Here is a 19,558-nt window from a genome sequence, read left to right as displayed (position 1 = left end):
GAAAAAGCTTTCATATGACACCCATATTGGGGGGGTCCCTAAATTTTAGGAGATCCCTAAATTTTAGAAGGTCCCTAAATTTTAGGAGCCTCGAATCAGCCTAAAAATGCTAGTCCTAAAAAATAGGGATGTCGTTCTAAAAATAGTAAGTTCTGTACTCTGATTGTGCTTACTAAATTTGGTTGTTTCTATTCTTGACAGTATTCAACCCAAAAAGAAAGGCCATAGAGAAGAGACAAGTATCAAGACACTTGTCACACTAGTTTCCAAGTGTCCCACCACTTGTCACATCTCATGACATGTGGCTGGACACTTGTCTTGTGCTACTCCACTTTCCCCTTTTGTACTAGCTCTTCCCTCTCCTATAAATAAGAGCTCATTTTTCTTCATTCAGCATCATTTTTCTTTGCTGTAAACTCATGTACAGCACCCACAAATAGCCAGAACTGGCCCCATCCATCCCCATCATCATCCCCCACTTCTCCATTATCAAATTCCTCCATATCCCCTCTTCTATCACTGCTGTTTTACAGGACAGCAAGCCTGTAAATTCATTACATCACCTCCTTTTCAAGCTCTTTCTTCCATTTTAGCAACAAGAAGCAAGCCCTATCCATGTACTACTATTCAACGATGGAGAAAGGCTGATTTCCCCTCTTTCTTCTCTCATACTGTAAAGAAATCAGTTCTTATCATTGCATAATAGATAATGCATGTGTGTTTGTACATCTTTGCATGATCTTGTGAGAGTGAGAATTACTTCTTCTCACTCTCAGGTTGATTGTAACTGAGCTCTTCCCTAAGGGACTTGGGTTGAGCAGAAATACATTCCTTCGGGGGGGGGGGAAGGGTGGGTTGCCCATATTCAACCCTCAATCTTGTCTCCATTACTTTTACATTTTCATGGCTGTAATTTTGTGAGTAATTTTCATTTTCAGCTTTAAGTGTTCATTCTCTTTTATATTAAATCTCGAAAACAAGCGAATATCATAATTGTTAAGCATACTACGTTGTTCGGGGCGTTTACAGTTGAGCCAGCCCCATAAGGCCATGGAATCCATTGTAAACCCAATCTAAGAGTCCAAAATCAGACAAGGAGTAGGGAGAGTGGTGCAATCCTCGAGAGATAGAATGTGTCAAGAATACACTCAATCTCACACAACTAGATAGCCCAATTTCAGCCATCAAGCTTGTCTTTCTCTGGGAGATTGGCAACAACGAGCACATGAAGAGGTGGTACCATGATAGCCATCAGCAGAATGGAAGGTATGGAGGGTGACGGGAATAGGAAAGATGAAGGGATGGTGGACAAGAGGGAGATTGATCATGGCCCACATCTTAACCATTGTCATAGCCTCCAAGGTCTTTGCATCAAACCCCCTTCCCCCCCCCAAAATATATATATATATATATCAAGGTCTTTGCCATGATCATCATGATCACAGCAAATTAAAACGCCAATCTTCACAATCTCAATTGTCACTTCGGCAATCCTCACAGTCTCAATTGTAATCCCACCAATCATATCTATTTGCCATGGTTGAAAGTCAAGCCTCTATTATAGATGGAGTGGATCCACAGCAAAGAACCAAGCATTAGATATAGGGGAGTTCTGTGATGGATGGGAACAAATGGAGAGACCATTGGTACTGATGATCTCCCACATGATTAGAAGTAAATCATCAGTGCCGCATGAGATAATCAAAGTAGAGAGGAAGCCCCATCAGTTGTAGTCGATATCCTCTTCTAAACAAAGCTAATACTAAATAGACCTACACTCCAGTCATCTAGATCATTGGCAACACCAATATAGTACATAGTGATAGTTAAATGTCATAAATCTCCCATCTTTACAATACAGCCTAGACTCCCCTTTCGTAGACCGTGAAAAGCCACTCGGCTGCTCTCCAAAGGTTTCTGCACCCTACACACACTAGCAAATCAACCCGATCATGCACCATGCCTCAATATAGATGATACAATGATAAGTGTCGAGAGTTATAAAGGCACCTCCGACTTCAAAAAGAATTAGGGACCATTACAAAGAGAGAAGCCCATAGGCAATGAAGACATTGACTCGTCGTAAACGGCAAGCATATGAGGAGGCACAATATTGGGATCTACACCATTTATTCATGAGCAAAGATGTAGCCACAACATGGCACAAATTACAAGAGCCACAGTGCCCCACACCCATCACTGACCTAAAGACATGGCACTCCTATGCAACGGGACTATGTGATATACCACACCAACCACCAATCCTCGATCCACCAAAGCCCCCCTACCACATCCACCCTCTTTACACATGATATGGTGAGGAGAGAAATTGAGCGTCTACAACATGGATGATCAATGGATCACACAAGCATACAAGGTGAGCATTTCATTTATGCAATAGTCATTTTGGCTCCTCTCCTTGCCTTTATGTTGAATAGAGCTCTAGTAGAGGGCTTCCCAAAGGAGTGGACCATGCATTCCATCATGCCCATCCACAAGTTTGGAGACCCTCTAATCCAAGTAACTATAGAGCCATCATGGTGGGCCACACATTTGCAAAGATATATGGAGCAGTGCTAGAAGCAAAACTCAGAGCATATGCAAAGAGAGGGAAGTTGCCAATAGTAGGACAGGATGGTTTCTGATGGGGATTCTCTACACTCCGCCACATCTTCACCTTAACGAGAATGATTGAGCAAGCGAAAATAAGAAAGAAAAGGCTTTATTGCTGCTTTGTGGATTTCCGAAAAGCCTTTGATTCAGTTCCATGAGATAGACTATTACATAGGCTGCAAACACACCGGATCCCATCAGATATAATTTGGGGCATCTATGCACTATATGAGAGGGTGGTAGGCCAAGTGAGATGCCCAAGAGGACTTTCAAACATGGTCTCGACCACCATTGGAGTGAAGCAAGTGTGTCCTCTCGCCCCCACACTCTTTGGTCTTTACATCGACGAGATAGAAGATCACATCACACGAGGATGCGGCAATGGGTTGGAGATAGCAAGTATACTTGTCTACTTGTCTCCATTATGCTTTATGCTGACAATATTGTTCTAGTCTCTGAATCGCAGGAAGGTCTACAACAACATCTCCATGCCCTTCATGACTTCTGCACACAGCGCAAATTGACGGTTAATCTTGGGAAAACCAAGATCTTGATCTTCCACGCATCAGCCCCAATGAGGAGGAGATTAGTCTTCACCCTACAAGCCAAACAAGTGGAGAGGGATCAATTTCACTACATTTGTTAGGAGATTCACCATGGCACAAGCAACCAAAGACTGACTCACACGAGGATACGCAACATTGGCCATGATGGAGAGACGGTGCCACCAAGCACACTTTCAGGAGCCTCACACAAGCAGCCAAAGACCGACTCACACAAGCATACCCAACATTGGCCATGATGGAGAGAGTGCCACCAAGCACACTTTCACAAGCCTCGCACACAAAGATGGCTATTTGACACACTAGTCACACCAGCCATGATGTATGGTGCACCTATTTGGACCCCTAGTCTGGCTACATACCTATGGACACAAATTGAGAGACCACAAATCATTATGCTCCCACGGATGACCCGCAACAAACCATCATTACCGCATGAGATTATTAGAGCTGAGTTCATTGCAACCCAAAGGACCTTCGAGGCCTCTGTGAGATGGAGACGGGATCGAAGCTCAGCACAAAAATCAATAGACGGTGTGAGAGTGAAGCACGACACCCAATGCAATAGACTGAAAGAGTGTGTAGTGAAAGTACAAGGTACAACCCTTAAATTAGGGTTGCAGGTGGTATTCATACTCGAACACGATAAGTGCCCGTAAGTGTATGACATAAGTACATACGAAATAAGACCATAAATCTGGGGGGGAAAACCTTTCCTACCGAGAGTAAAAAGTAACCCAATGTCCTACTAATCACCAACACTCCTATGTGAGCATAGGCACAAGTGAGGCATAAGTGAAATACCCAACAAACCCCCCTGGAGTGAAGAGTGATCAAGAGTACAAGGATCATCCGCCACCAAAGGAGTGCATTGCGAAATGCTTTAAACTTGTCACGAGGAAGAGCTTTGGTGAAGATGTTTGCCACATTACTGGTGATAGGACAATAGACAAGGCTGATATCACCTGCATGTAGCCTCTCTCTGACAAAGTGATAATATATCTCAATGTGTTTCGTGCGTGCATGAAACACTGGATTCCGTGCCACTGCAATGGCACTCTGACTATCAGTGAACAAAGGAGTAGGCTCAATAATAGATACATCCAGATCAGCTAGCAAGCGTCTAATCCATATGCATTCAACTGTGGTAGTGAAAGATGCCTTGTATTCAGCTTCACATGACGATGTGGCAACAGTGTACTGTTTCTTACTAAGCCAAGATATGCAAGACGAGCCAAGAAAGAAACAATTGCCACTAGTGAAGTGACGTAAATCATAATCACCAACCCAATCAGAATCACTGTAAGCATGTAACTGCAATGGTCCCCCCTTGGCATAAAGCAATCTAAGAGATCTAGTACCTTGCAAGTAACGAAAGACACGCTTAACAGCTTGCCAATGTGACATGCGTAGCTGATGCATATATCTGCTCAGGGCTAAAACTGCAAATTGTATGTCCGGCCTAGTGTTGCATAGGTAAATACGACATCCAATTGCTGGAGTATATGTGTGTATATCAAACAAATCACTATCATCATGTAATGACAACTTTAGTCTAGGTTCCATTGGTATATAAACTGGCTTACAATCCTATAAGCCAAACTTCTCAAGAAGTTTACTAATGTATCTTGACTGTGATAAACCAATACCTCTTGTATCATGTATGAACTGAATGCCCAAGTAATAATGCAAAGACCCCAAGTCTGACATGTCAAAAGTTTGCTACAAATTTTGTTTAAATGCTGAAATCTGATCAGCATGTGTCCCTGTAAGCAAGAGATCATCAATATATAGACAAATGATTAGCATGGATCCCCCCTCTTTACATACAAAAAGGGTAGACTCAAATGAGTTGTTTATGAACCCTTGGCCAAGCAAGAAAGCATCTATCTTTGCATACCAAGCTCTAGGAGCTTGTTTCAAACCATATAAAGTTTTTTTCAGCTTGCAAACCAAGTGTTCTGATTCCTCAACTGCAAAACCAATGGGCTGTTGTACATATACTTCCTCATGAAGTGCCCCATGTAAAAATGCAGTTTTAATATCCAACTAATGCATAGTCCATCCATAATGGGCAGCCAAAGCAACCATAGACCTGATGGTCATCATGCAGGAAGTAGGAGCAAATGTCTCCTCATAGTCAATGCCTTCCTTTTGTGCATACCCTTTAGCTACAAGCCTTGCCTTATATTTGTCAATGGATCCATCTGCATTTCATTTTAGCTTGTAGAATGCCTTTCTTCCCAAAGGGCAAAGACACTAAATCCCATGTTTGATTCTTAGTTATAGAATCCAGTTCAGCTTGCATTGCTGCCATCCAATGCACACTCTATTGTGCATCCTCAAAACATTCAGGCTCCTCACCATCAAGTGTGCTTGCTACCATAACAAACTCCATGGTATGTGCAGTATCATGCATACGAGCTTGCCTTCTAATACGGCCAGCCATGGGTGCATCCAGATGACTATATTTCATAGTCTGTAAATACCATCTAAGCATTTGTCTTGCCTCTTGACTCTGCATAAGCTCTTGCTGAGTTTCAGTTTCAGCACTTTGCTGAATATTTAGATCAGCCAATGGCTGATTTTCTGCATTTTCCAATGGAGCAACTGGCTGAACATTGAGTTCACTTGCTGAAACTCCAGCTGAATCACCAAATGTAATGGGCAGCAGCCCTTCAAATACATCACGGGCAGCCTGATATGTATCTAAACCAGCAAGGAACATTCTGAATTTTCATCAAATAATACATCCCTACTGACAAACACCTTTTTAGAGACAGGATCACAGAGTTTATAGCCTTTGCTCTCACTACTATATCCCACAAAAATGCATTTGACAGCCTTGTTATCCAACTTTTTCCTGAGTACTTGCGGAATGTGTGCATATGCAAGGTACCCAAAGGTACGAAAGTGTCCAACAGAAGATTTCCGGCTGTTTTAAGCCTCAAAAGGTGTAATTTTCTTCAATGCTTTGGTGGGGTATCTGTTCAAAACATGGCAAGCACACATGGCGGCTTCCATCCAAAAACTATGTGGCAAGCTCTTTGCTTTCAGCATACATCTGGTCATCTCCATGAGTGACAGATTCTTCCTCTCTGCAACCCCATTCTCCTGTGGAGTATAAGCAGTAGTGTACTGATGAACAATGCCCTTCTACTTTAAAAAAGAATTCAGCATAGAGGACATATATTCCCCCCCTCGGTCCGAACGGAGAGCCTTTATTTTACAACCAGATTGGTTCTCAACAAGTGCAACAAAAGCCAAGAATGCATCATACACTTCTTACTTTTTGACCAAAGAGTAAACCTAGCAAAATCGAGTAAAGTCATCAATAAAAGTCACAAAATAGTAACATTCTCCCAATGACTTTGTTTGCATAGGCCCACATACATCCGAATGCACTAACTGCAACCTGGTTGTTGCTCTAAAAGCAACATCACGGGGAAACGAAAACCAATGAATTTTTCCCAAAATATATCCTTCGCACAAGTACTCAGAGGTCTCTCCAGTAGAGGTAATCCATCTAGCATCTTTGTACGTTGTAAGAGCATCAAGCTACCAAAGTTCACATACCCCATCTTAGCATGCCATAACTCTGTCTGTATGACAATAGGAGTAAGAGTGGATGCCAAGTGCACTAACTAATCAACTGTGGACTGCATTTTACTCACAAATGAGGGTGAGCCTCTCACATACAAAGTGAGACAATCTTGTGAGTTAAAGAAAAAGTGGGAGCTAGCTATACAGAAGAAATGGAATCCTTGTATCAAAATGATACTTGGGATTTGGTCTCATTGCCCAAAGATAGAAAAGCCATTCCTAACAAATGGGTCTATAAAATCAAGTGTGTAGATGGCAAACCCAAATACAAAGCCATGCTTGTGGCTAAGGGTTATACATAGAAAGAGAAGATTAACTTTCAGAAAGTGTTTTCACATGTTGTCAAGATGACCAGTCCCCATGTATTGTTTGCCATTGTAGCATCTATGGATCTAGAGCTTAATTAGATGGATGTTAGAACTGCATTCCTACATGGTGATTTAGAAGAAGAGTTGTACATGAAGCAGCCAGAAGGCTTTGTTATGCACAAAAAGGAGCATTTGGTGTGTAGGTAAGAAAAGCTTGTATGGTCTAAAGCAAGCTCCTAGACAATGGTATAAGAAATTTGATGCCTTCATGCTCTCACATGGGTTCAAGAGAAGCAATGCAGATCAATGCTTTTATAGAAAGAAGGCTGATGGATTGAAGCCTTATTATTCTTGTGCTTTATGTGGATGATATCCTTATTGCTAGTAAGCATAAGAGCTAGGTTAATACATTGAAAAGATAGCTGAATTCAGCCTTCTCCATAAAGGATTTGGGTGTAGCTGAACACATTTAGGCATGCGTGTAATGAGAGATAGAGAGCAGCAGCTCTTATTTCTCCACAAGAAAAGTACATCAACAAAGTACCTAGTAGGTTTTCTATGATTGGTGCTAAGCCTCTTGGTGTACCATTACCACCGTACACTAATCTTAGCAAAGCAAATTGCCCAAAAGATGATAAGGCAACCAATACTATGAAGGGTGCTCCCTATGCTTCAGCTTGTGGGTCACACATGAATGCTATGGTTACCACTAGACCTGATATTGCTCATGCAATAGGAGTCGTGAGTTGGTTTATGTCAACAAATCCTGGCAAAGCGCATTGGGAGGCAATGAAATGCATCTTCCGGTACCTTAAGGGCACACAAAGAAGATGTATATACTATGGAAAGGGTACATTAGATCTATAGGGATATTGTCATGCAGACATGGCAAGTGACTTGGATACTCGCAAGTCTACTAGCAAATACATTTTCACCTTGACTAGTGGGGAAGTTTCATGGTGCTCTAGATTGCAAAAGTTAGTAGCACTCTCTACCACTAAGGCTGAATGTATTTCAGCCACTGATGCTTCGAAAGAAGCTATTTTGCTTGGCTATTTGGTCAAGGGTTTCGGGCTACCCGCCAAAACACATGTACTTGGATGTGATAGCTAGAGTGTTGTATACCTAGCTAAGAATACCATGTTTCATGCATGTACCAAACATGTTGATGTGCGGTACCACTTCATCAAACAGGTTTTGGATGATGGTCTAGCCACACTGACTAAGATTAAAACACAAGATAATCCTACAGATGTTCTCACTAAGAGCCTTGCAAAGGCTCGACATGACCATTGTATTCTACTAGTGGGAGTTGGTTAAAGGTTCACTCCAGACCTTTAAGTGGGAGGTTGGGTGTAAAGGCCCTTCGTTATGCTTCTTGTGTATATATTTACTTGTATATGTGAATGCATCCTTACGAGTGTGCAGCACTCTTGGTGTGCACACCCCTTTCATGGCTAGCAATTGCTATTTGTCTTAGCATGAATTGAATACTAGTTTGTGGTAGCAATAATACAATTCTAAAGTGTAGATCTGAATTTACTCAATCTAACAATGAATTGGATGTGCAAAGGTGAGGGCAGAGCACTACGATTGATGCATCAATAGAGTTGAACCTTTGTACAACACAATACATCAGTTTGGAACTGATTTCTCGTGTTGTATATGTGTTTGCAGCGCACAAGTGTGGGACCAGCTTTGAAGCTTAGCTATCACTTTTGCATTCATTGAATCCGGACAGCATATACACCTATCCATTACACTCATTAGATTGTAAAGGGACTGATTTGTCGCACGTTTGATCAAGATTCATGATCAAGGTTCGTGAGAACAACTAAGGATACTGCACTCAAGATAAGTAGTCTAGGCTGATTCAAGAACAAGGCACATGGGAATCACTGACATTAAGAGTGTTGGTTTGTGACACCGAGTTATAAGTGATTTGTGCAAGCTTTGAATGATGATAAATAAATACCGAAAGGGTGCTAATCTTTGGGGCTTGTCATGTGTCATCTGTTGTACAAGAGCATCCTAGCTCTCCTATTCACTGAATCTTTTTATTTCCTGATTTATTTCATATGTGCAAGTTAATTAAAGTTTACTACCCTTACCATTATTTCTGAAGGCCAATTTCATGGTTTGGCTGCTACAGCATCACTATCTTCTTTAAGAAGCTCAGTTTATGGTTGTCTCATGGTGAGCACACATTTTCTCAAGTGTTGTAATCAGTGACAATAGTGATTTTTTCAAAAATTTCAACAAGCTATTACTAAGGAAACAAGATGTAAGTGATGAGGAATCATTGCCCTCAATGGAGATGCACACATTGCATAAGTGCAAGGTCTAATGAGGATCGTGTTGATGTCGGACAGCAGGACATAAATACACTTGCAACTAATGCTATTGAAATGTTGTTGTCGCTTTGCTTTGAGATTTTGCAATTAGGGCTGATCTTTCTTGTGGTTCAATCAAGTTTAGCAAAGCACAGATTTAAAGCATTGCTTAATGCTTGAGAGGGAGATAACATCTTCGCTCCTTCAAAAAAGATAGGCTAAGCCATCTAGTGGTTGCTTTGGGACCTACTCTAATTAGTGAACTAGTCACTATGTTTTTGTGCAATTGGGCATGGATTCTTAGTTGAGCATTGAGTATCATACTGTTTGGATAATTGTGCATACACAACGGACATCTTTACAACGCCAACAATGCACATGTTCCTTCAAGTAATTTGTGTAACATGTCTATGTATTTTGTTTGGCGTAACCAGCCTTCCTCCTCAGATAGGGTGGTAAATAACCTCATTAAACACTATTTACAGCAATTAACAAATTCACAAAACTGAAATGCACACTTTACCATATAATCTTGGACATTGGACACCCTTTTGGCTCCAAAATTGGCGCCCCTTTCAGCATTTATTTGAATTAATTAAAGAAGAAGTTGATGTACAATGGGATTCTCCCAATCCCTTTTGGTATTCCAACTCCCCTTGCTGTCCAAAATGACTAGCAAGTCTTCAATCTGATTTGCCCCTTGATTCGGGCAATCAATTGGTCTTCACCTGCTTTGATGGAGATGGAAAATTCCCTAAATTCAATGATTTGCTAGTTCCTCCACTTGAATAGGCTAAAACAGCTTCAACCATGTTGAATCCAAGTCTTGGAGCTTCCAATTTTTCGCATGCTTCCCGAGGCTGCTGCTAAACCCTAATTTCTACTGCAGATTAGGGTTTACAGCAGAGCAATCTGAAATTTCTCAACGTCTAGTGATCTCAATGCTGTAATTTTCGGAGCAGGGCTGTAGAATAGCTGGGAGATGAGAGAGAATGCTGAGGAGAGAGAAATTTCAGACTTTCTTCGCAAACAACTGAAGAAAATCTATCATTTACTGTTGCTGCCCTGTCTCAACAGCTTGTAGATACAAAAACTGAAGAAAATCAGTCATTTACTGCTGCTACCTTATCTCAATAGCCTGTAGATGCTGTCACCTGTTGTTGAATGGCCTTCTCCTGCCCCTCGCTACCTCAGAAGGTCTTTCCAATGGCTACAAATCAGACCAGCAACATCTCCTCCCTCTCTTTTGCAGGCTAAATACACTAAAAATGTCTCTCTCCAACCTCTAAAGACGTTTTTCAATCTTGCATGGGCATTTTTGACAAGTGACAGCCTTCCCAAATGGTTTTTCTGGCATTATCCATAATTAAATATTAGTTTTCAATCTTTAAACACTTAAAATTAATCTAATAATTATTTCGATACCCTGAAAAATAATCTGGCTGGCCAACAATTAAATTGGATGGGCAACTTCCATTCTCGAGTGTCTCTGCGTCATCTTTGACTATTAGATTGGCATTAGGTACCATTAAATGCCACTTTCCTGGTGTCACCAACTGACACTGATGGCCAAATGAATGACGTAGGTCAACAACTAGCACCAAATACCATTAAGTACCTATGCAGCATAACTTATAGCAACTTTTGCCTTGGACATCCCCTGATTTTCTCAAGTCCCATGCTTGTAAATTTACTTTAACCCCAGTTACATCTCACATGTCCAACATTTACTTAACCATGTGACTAAAAATTAATCCACATCTTAAGTGAGGTTTCAAAAATACATGTCCTCGTGACATTTGATATACAGAGTACGCAGATGTATGTTGTGTTGGATCTTAATTCCGTGCAATCAAAGTCACTTGCAACATTTCAAAAGAGGAGTATGCAACCAAAATGAGAAACGAGCTTAATGATTTGATTAAAGTGAACTCTAATTTTGGTATCCCTAGCTCTTGGCATGGTGACCATTGCGCTAGTAATGAAGTATTTGATATTGAAGCATGCAGTAGGCAAGTGTACAAGGTATGTGGTACAAAGACAAAGCAAAAGCAATAAGGTACAATGTGAAACTTTCATTATTTGAAAGTTTGCACCTTAGGTTTAATAATCATTTGAAAGTTTCATCCAATAAGCAACTCACTTGAGTTATAAGGCAAGCCCTATCTAGTGAGCTACTCACTTATGCTTAATTAGTAACCAAGTCATTAATGGCTCATAATGAGCCCTTAATCAAAAATGAGATCTAATTAAAAAGCAGCTAGTTACTCTTTTAGAAAGCTAATCTTGGCTATTTGTGGTTTGCTTCTTTCTCTTTTGAAAAGCACAAGTTTAGACACAACCATTCTTCTCTTCTTTGTTGTAAAAAGTTCATGTTTTAGGCATGGAATATGAACTAAGAGCATACATGGACATGATAGGTCTTTGATCGTACATCAATTCAGCAGGTATATATCCTATAGCAGCACTATGATGTTATGTCAGCTCACAAAGCATAAGGGAGCAGTCATGGCCACTCTTTTATCTTCTCTCCACATGCTTTGCCAATGCCTTCACAATAAACGGATGACCTCTTTTCTTTTGTCATTTCCTTCACGGTTATAAGTTGAGATTAAAGCAAGCTTTATCCCCAACCATGCAAAGAAATCATGGGCTTCATCCACATCCAATTCACCCCAATCTGCTATAATTTATTCCACACAGCATGCTTTTCCATGCCTAGCCAAGATCTGCATAAAACAATCTCTTTCAGCAGGCAAAAGAAACCCTTCTGCACCAACTTTCAACTCCTGTAATGTTCCAATCGTAAACTGATGACCTATATCTTTAGGATCCCATAAACTTGGCTACCTTGACACTTTCTCATACAAACCCTCACTGTCTAGTCGAAGCGGCAAAGCAACTGATTTCACCTTTTTGTCAACCTTCTTATTTTGTCTCCACAACTGCTTCAACCCATTGTAATCCTTCTTGTTAAGCAAATAATGTTATAACATCGTACATGTCCAAAGAACATACTGAAAATACTCTATTTTCAACCTCATTTTTTACATGTATCATTGCTGAAATTTCAGCCATAGTGTCTATAATATTCAGCCATAAAAGAGGCCCGAAATGCCTTCATTTTCAGCTAACAATCCCAATGCTCTAAGTTCCTTCGCATCCCATTTCATAGATATGCGTTTAGCCTTGCACATAGCTTCCATAGGCTTAAACCAACATGAACTATTTGTTGTAAACTCAGAATAATCAGCAGTAAATACATGATTCATTCCATCAGGAGGTGAGTACATCCTCCAAACAGTACTACTATAGCCCCACATTACAGCAATGCTCCATGAAACTCCAGTTCTTTGAATTCCCTTGCATTTGGAGGCAAAAGAGACTCTCGAAGCGTATCCCGATTCCTAGGATGATTAACACAAACGGCAAAAAATTGGACTGCTTTCCTCCCATCCCTACTTCTGACTCTTGCATAAGCAAAACTATCATCAAGCACCTTTGTTTCCATACGCACTGCTATAATATAGGGTTGTCCCAAAATCATTACATATAATAAACTATCTTGCACAAAGAAGTGATGCTCTTCTTATACATCACCAATTGTCACTTTTACATTAGGACACGTAACATAGAGCTCCCCCGAAGAATTATTTACAACCCTCATACGCCAACCATGATCAGTGTCCATAGGCCATACACCATTCTTATACAATCCACGCTCAATGGCATTAATCTCGGACCCTTGGTCATGCAAAGCAACACAAGGAGTTTCACACTCCCCTATTTCACTACCGTTTCAATGGTAGCCCTTGCCCACTGATTTCTTGTGTAATGACTCCGAGAAATAAATCCTAGAGTCTCTTCCCCATCTTGTTGCATTTGCCTTACTCCCCCATGCATATTGCTACAAGACAATGCATTCTCAACCACTTTCTTCTCTTTTCCACATGTTGCCCACCGATTAGCAATATCCTGCATTGATAAACCAACACTTATATCATACTCATATTCAGCCCAACTGCCTAACAAACAAGTTTCCTCTTCAAATTACAGCAATGAACTAGTGATATCACCAAGAAACTAACACTTTTTCTTAATTATGTCAATGATTTCGTCATGAAATTCCTGCTTGGCGATACCAAGCACCTCTCCTAAAGTGAATTCCACCCGACTATTTAAAATCCGTTCTTCAAGAATCTTCTTGAGATCCGTAGTTACTCAATATCAGACTACAGCTTATATCCCAGCTGCTTGCCCTTCTTTTTGCCCTTTTATTTACTATCTTGTTTCTGCTCCTACCCAACCTCTTCCATAACGTACTCAATAGATGGTTAATTTGCAGCTTTAGGCTGATCCACACTTCTTCTTGTCACTCTCTTAGATATCCCTCCATTATCTTCATCCCTCTTCCATTTCTCTTTCACAAGTACATCCGCATTTTGCACTTTTGCTAAATATGCATACACTAAATATACATCTACCAATGATTCCCAACCAATCATGTCACGAATGTCTTATCTTGCATAAGACATTTCACTATCAATACCTTTCCTCTTTTCAACTACATGCAAAGCATGTATCCATATTATAGCCTTCAAACCAACCATCACTTGGCTAGGCATTCTATCCAACTATAGACCAAAAGTAGCAACATGTATAATTGAATAAGCATTTTGAAAAGCCAAGTCTTCCAACAACCTTTACATGCTTCTCTTTCTAAAATTCAAAGCAAGAGAATCTCCTATTTCTTGTGTATGAATCTTGCCATCTTTCCAAAACATGAGTTGTTGTATCAAGGCCTCCTGATAAGCAACACAATCCTTCCTTTCATGTTGCAAACTATCACACCACATACATCTTTTCCCTGGTTTAGGACTGCTACCTGTCCTCTTGTCCTTTCTCATCTAATTTTGCGACCTTCATCTTAAGATCCCGCATGCCTTTAACCGATTCATCCAATACATGTTCCCTAACAGTGGGAACAATAGGTGCAGCCATAGGATAAGTCACAGAAGCAAGTGGCTTATTGAATACATCAATTGTTGTACTCGTAACAGTAGACAAGCTAGATACATACAATCTTTCTCTTCTTCTATGCTTTTTTACTAGTACAGTAATAGCATCATTAACATGCCTCCACTCTATTTTAAGCCCTATCACTGAAATCTAATCCTCTAACAAATCATCAAGCTTCTCTTAAAGCTCGGGATTTGCCGCTTGTAGAAAAAATTCAATTTTCTAACTTACAAGAGCCTACTGTTCTACAAGACCATTTCAAGGGTCCAGCAATTCTAGAATGCATTCCAACCATTCCGAAGGGTTGGAATAGTCATTCCCTGTTTCTATGGTAGCAATCTATCGCGCCATTTTATGTGGCCATCCTTGACCACACCTTATTAGAAAAGTCTAATAAGGAGTGGTCATGTAGATATGGCCACACAAAATGATACAATAGATTGATACAGTTGCACTCACTCCCTCCCTTCCTCCCCCCCTTCCCTCCCCTCTCTCTCTCTCTCCCTCTATCTCTCTCTCTCAACCACCTTGATTGTGTACAACAATGGTGAAAGGGCAACGAATAAACTACACAAAGCCAAGTTCCTCCTTTTACTACAAGCTCTCTGTTCCACTAAATCTATGTGCTCCACTAATATTTCACCTCGTTGATAACCAGTAGTAAACTCACAAAAATGTATATCAAGAGACCTAATCCAAACATTGCTCAAAAAGGCGCAATAAAAAGCTCTATAGATATTGTTATGTACCATCATGATTTCTCGATAACGTTGACTCTTTTGCAGCTTTGCAACTGAGTCCAGATCATCATAGTTGAGGGCTTCGACATCAGCCATTTCATCATCCATATCATCTTCTTCTTCCCCAATGTCTCCATCATCCTAACAATGCAAGCATGTTGATTAGGGTAGAGGAAAGGCAAGGAAAGTCCTAATATTAAAAGTGTTAAGAATCGTGTAGCACATAAAGACATGAAAACATTACCATTGCTGGAGCTTCATTGTCAGACAAATCCTCAAGATCAGCAAGGAAGGAATCTGCAAGTGTAGTCTGCATTTTGAACACAAGGATTTAAGTACTAGAAGTGAACCCCAAAAACAGAAGTAAAAACCAACAACAATAATGCTTCAAGAACAAAGATGTACCATGATGAATCCCTTTGCTTTCAATCAAAGCATACAAGAAGCCCAATTGATCTCCTTGCTAGAACTACACCTATAAAAAGATGAACACATGTTAACTTAGCAAAGCTACACAGAAAACAGCCTCATCTAGTCCAATCATATGTTAATGAGAACATTTAAATAGAAGACAAATGTGTCCAATGGCATATTTATTAGACACATTTAATTTGTTGCAGTTGCAATTTGTATCCTAGCACCATGGTTGAGATATAAATCTGACATTTCTTGCCTAGTACATGATGACAATGAACTAAGCTTGAATAAAAACATGGGGCAAAAGTTGCAGAATGTAGCAAGGCAAGTATACACAATGATCATGAGCAAAGTTCCAAATTTTAATACAAAAAATTTAAGCAATGAGTAGGTTTGCAAGAACACTAATCATGTGGCAAGGGACAGAGAGAATAAACTGTTCTTTAAAAGAACAGCAAAACCAAAGGGCTACTGTCGTCTGAAATACAAAAGAGAATACACTTACATCAAAAGTCAATGAAACCAGCCTTGCTTTTGTTTTTTGCGAAAAAAGGTGTGGCTAATTATATTACTCAAAAGGAATTTAAATAACGTATAATTGCTCACAATCTAGCTGGAGGTGTCTATAAATAGAAATAACAAATATATATATGTCTCTTAGGGCCACCTCGAGAGGATGGGGATAGAAGCCACGGGGGAGGAATGTGGTACCACTAAGGGTGGCCATCTTGTAACGTGAAAAATAGGCTGCCGTACCTCTTGTCAGTGTCAAGAGTCAACCTATAGATGCTCCCAATGGCCACAAAGTGAGTGATGATGGATGACACAGTAGCATACATTGATGCTCTCACCACTAAAAGGCAGCAGTGCAGCACACTTGGATGTATCACCCCATGAGGCTGCCAATTATCTCCCAAACCTCTTCTTGTCACATTGTAGGCTCCAATATTTGGCAGTTGGGCAAACCCTCAAGGCCTAACACGGCCATGAGTCCACCTCGATCATGAAGATCGTATCATGCACCTCTACCTCATACAGTAAGTGGCGGCCCTAGCTAACAGACTGCTAGGCAAGGGCACTATCCACCTTCATTCAAGTGTAGCAATAGGGCCCTCCATGAAATGCACCCCACACTAGGCGTAACACAAGGAACGAGTTGATGAGCTCCTCTCCACACTAGTTGTGTTGCCTCGCATGACTATAGGCAAGGGAGACTCCACACACTACTGTGGGCAGCACTTGCAAACTTATATCTTGCTACATCTGAGCCCCGAACTCCTAACTAGTAGACCCTCACGTGCTACAAGCCAAAAGTAGTAGGATACTCTCCTCAAAGTCAACAATCCCATAGCCATCGCTAGAAGATCCAATAAAAAGCATTCCTGATGCCACACTCTACCCAATTTATGCTAGATGAGGGCCTAGGGGGCCCAATTCATGTCATCTTGCATCACCATGTGTTTGCCAATCCACGCCCTATAAGCAAAGAAACTCACTAGCTTCTGGGCAATTGTTGAAGCCACTCCCTTCGATGTCTAACCAAGCTATATGTGGATCCAATTGCCATGTCTTCCCATGGAGATCTATCACTCAAATCATCTTTCAAGGGTTGTCAGTCAAGACCCTATTGTCCTCTATCTAGAGTTAACCAACTTACCCAGCAAGGCTTGGCTTTGGTGTTCTTGACTAATGTGAATGGGGTGTGCGCAACAAGAGTGCAATGTGAGTAGCGTGTGTACCAATGTGGTACACACAAGGAATAAAATAATGTATTTATACTTAGGGTACCGTACACTTATACTCGTAGGGGTGCGTTCACATGTACAAGTAAATATATACACACATAGCATAATGAAGGGCCTTTACATCCAATAACCTCCCACTTAAAGGTCCGAAGTGAACCTTTAACCAACTCCCACTAGTAGAATGTGAAATCGATGTGCAAGGATCGAGACAGTGCAGGTCTGACTGAGTGCGGAGTTCAGAGTAGGAAGAGTGAGTAGGAGTGAGAGCACGACACACAAAGTATTTGGTACAATAACAAGATGTACCACTTTAGGTTTTGATAATATATGTAAAGTACAAGTGTAAGGGTGCATTCACACCCAACACCATAAAAGGCACGGTGAGCCTTTATTCCCAACAACCTCCCACCTAAAGGCAATGTGCCTAAAGGTAGAGAAAAGAATCAACTAAGTCTATGTATTTACAAAGCTGAAGTACACATATACTATCCAACCCCCATCATCTGGCGGCAATGAGCAAACCGCTCTGCTAGAAAACCCTTTGCGAGAAGGTCTGCCGGGTTATCAATTGTATGTACCTTGACAAGCTCAATGCTCTTTTTGTCAAGCACATACCTGATAAAATGATACTTCACCTATATATGCTTTGTCTTTGTGTGAAAGACAGGATTCTATGCTAGTATAATAGCACTATGACTGTCACAATGGAGGATAGGAACCTCTGTAATACTAAGCTCTCTTACCAAGCATAAAAGCCATAAGGCCTCTTTGCATCCCTCAGTAGCAGCCACATACTCTGTCTCTGTAGTAGACAATGCAATACACTTTTGCAGCCTGGATATTCAAGAGACTACTCCACCTGTGAACGTGAACACATATCCTGAAGTAGACTTCCTGTAATCACGATGACTGGCATAGTCTGCATCCGTGAAGCCAACAACAGATGACTTCTGCTTACCAAAGCAGATACATAAATCCTTTGTGCCCTTAAGGTATGTCATGATACCCTTTATTGCTTCCCAATGCTTTTTGCCAAGATATGCCATATACCTGCTAATCACTCCCACCGCAAATGCAATGTCAGGACATGTAGCAACCATAACGTACATCAAGCTACCAACAACTAAAGCATAAGGTATCTTGGCCATTTCAGCCTTTCCATCATCAAATGTAGGGATGTCATATTCACTAAGTTTCACATATAAAGGCAATGGTACACCAATGGCTTCCCCCCCCTCTATATTGAAATGTTGCAAAACCTTAGTAACATACTCCTATTGTGACGGATGAAGACGACCCTTCGATCTATCCCTAAGTATAGGCATGCTAAGAATGTGATTAGCCTCAGCAAGATCTTCATATCAAAGCTACAGTGTAAACTTTGCTTTAAGGAGTCCAAGGCATGAACATCCCTACCTACAATCAGTATGTCATCCACATACAAAATCGCCATCTACTAACTTTTTTGTATATAAGCAGTGATCAACTTGAGAGCGATGGAATCCCTGAGATTGCATAAATGTATCAAATTTATGATACCATTCTCGTGGTGCCTGTTTCAGCCCATACAAGCTCTTGTTGAGTTTACATACCATGTGCTCTTTCCTCTTTGCAACAAAACCCTCAGGCTGCTGCCTATAGATCTCCTCATGCAGATCACCATGTAAGAAAGTTGTTTTTACATCCATCTATATGAGTTCTATATCTTCAAATGCAACCAAGCCCAAGATGGTTCACAAAGTAGTCATTTTGACTACAGGAGAAAAGATTTCATCAAAATCAATTCCACGTTCTTACTTGTACCCTTTAGCAACCAGTCATGCCTTGTACTTTGGCAAAGAACCAAAAGTGACTTTCACTTTGTAAACCCATTTGCATGGTAGCACTTTCTGCCCTTTAGGCAAAGGCACCAATTCCCAAGTGTCATTTTTCATGAGAGATTCCATCTCTGACACCATTGCCTTATGCCATTTCTTGCTGTCTTTTCTATCCATTGCTTCTTGGAAGCATGACGGCTCACCACAGTCTATCAACGTGACATAATCAGCCACATAATTGACACCAAGAACAAACCTATCTAGCTGTCTTTGCACTCTGGTCAACCTACAAACCCAATGGTCAAGATTTGCTCGCTGTTCAACCTGCAAATCTACATTAACAGCTTGTTGTTCTACAGGTTCAGATTACTGTACAGCTGGTTCTGGTTGTTCCAAAGGC

At 40.7% G+C, this 19,558-nt stretch overlaps 1 protein-coding gene across 4 annotated transcripts in view; it reads right to left on the bottom strand.

The window, feature by feature from the left end:
• Nucleotides 1-19,558, bottom strand: part of EMB1220 (pre-mRNA processing ribonucleoprotein binding region-containing protein) — a 45,992-nt gene that overhangs the window by 9,560 nt on the left and 16,874 nt on the right. For 3 of the 4 annotated variants that reach the window (XR_015690528.1, XR_015690529.1, XM_087675823.1), the window contains exons 1-2: nt 15,424-15,495; nt 15,189-15,320 (exon numbers count right to left, since the gene is read on the bottom strand). Coding sequence is in view for 2 of the 4 variants with exons in the window: in XM_087675823.1 (XP_087531949.1) it covers nt 15,189-15,320; nt 15,424-15,495 (204 nt within the window). In the remaining 2 variants the exon portion in view is untranslated. Of the gene's footprint in view, nt 1-15,188; nt 15,321-15,423; nt 15,496-15,584; nt 15,655-19,558 lie in introns of those variants that run through there. The other variant, XM_087675825.1, reaches the window with a different exon arrangement.

Source organism: Lygodium microphyllum, chromosome 4, assembly GCF_053477565.2.
Source record: "Lygodium microphyllum isolate KBCC chromosome 4, Lygodium_microphyllum_v1.1.10, whole genome shotgun sequence".
NCBI classification, from domain to species: domain Eukaryota; kingdom Viridiplantae; phylum Streptophyta; class Polypodiopsida; order Schizaeales; family Lygodiaceae; genus Lygodium; species Lygodium microphyllum.
This window is presented reverse-complemented; position numbering and strand designations above follow the sequence as displayed.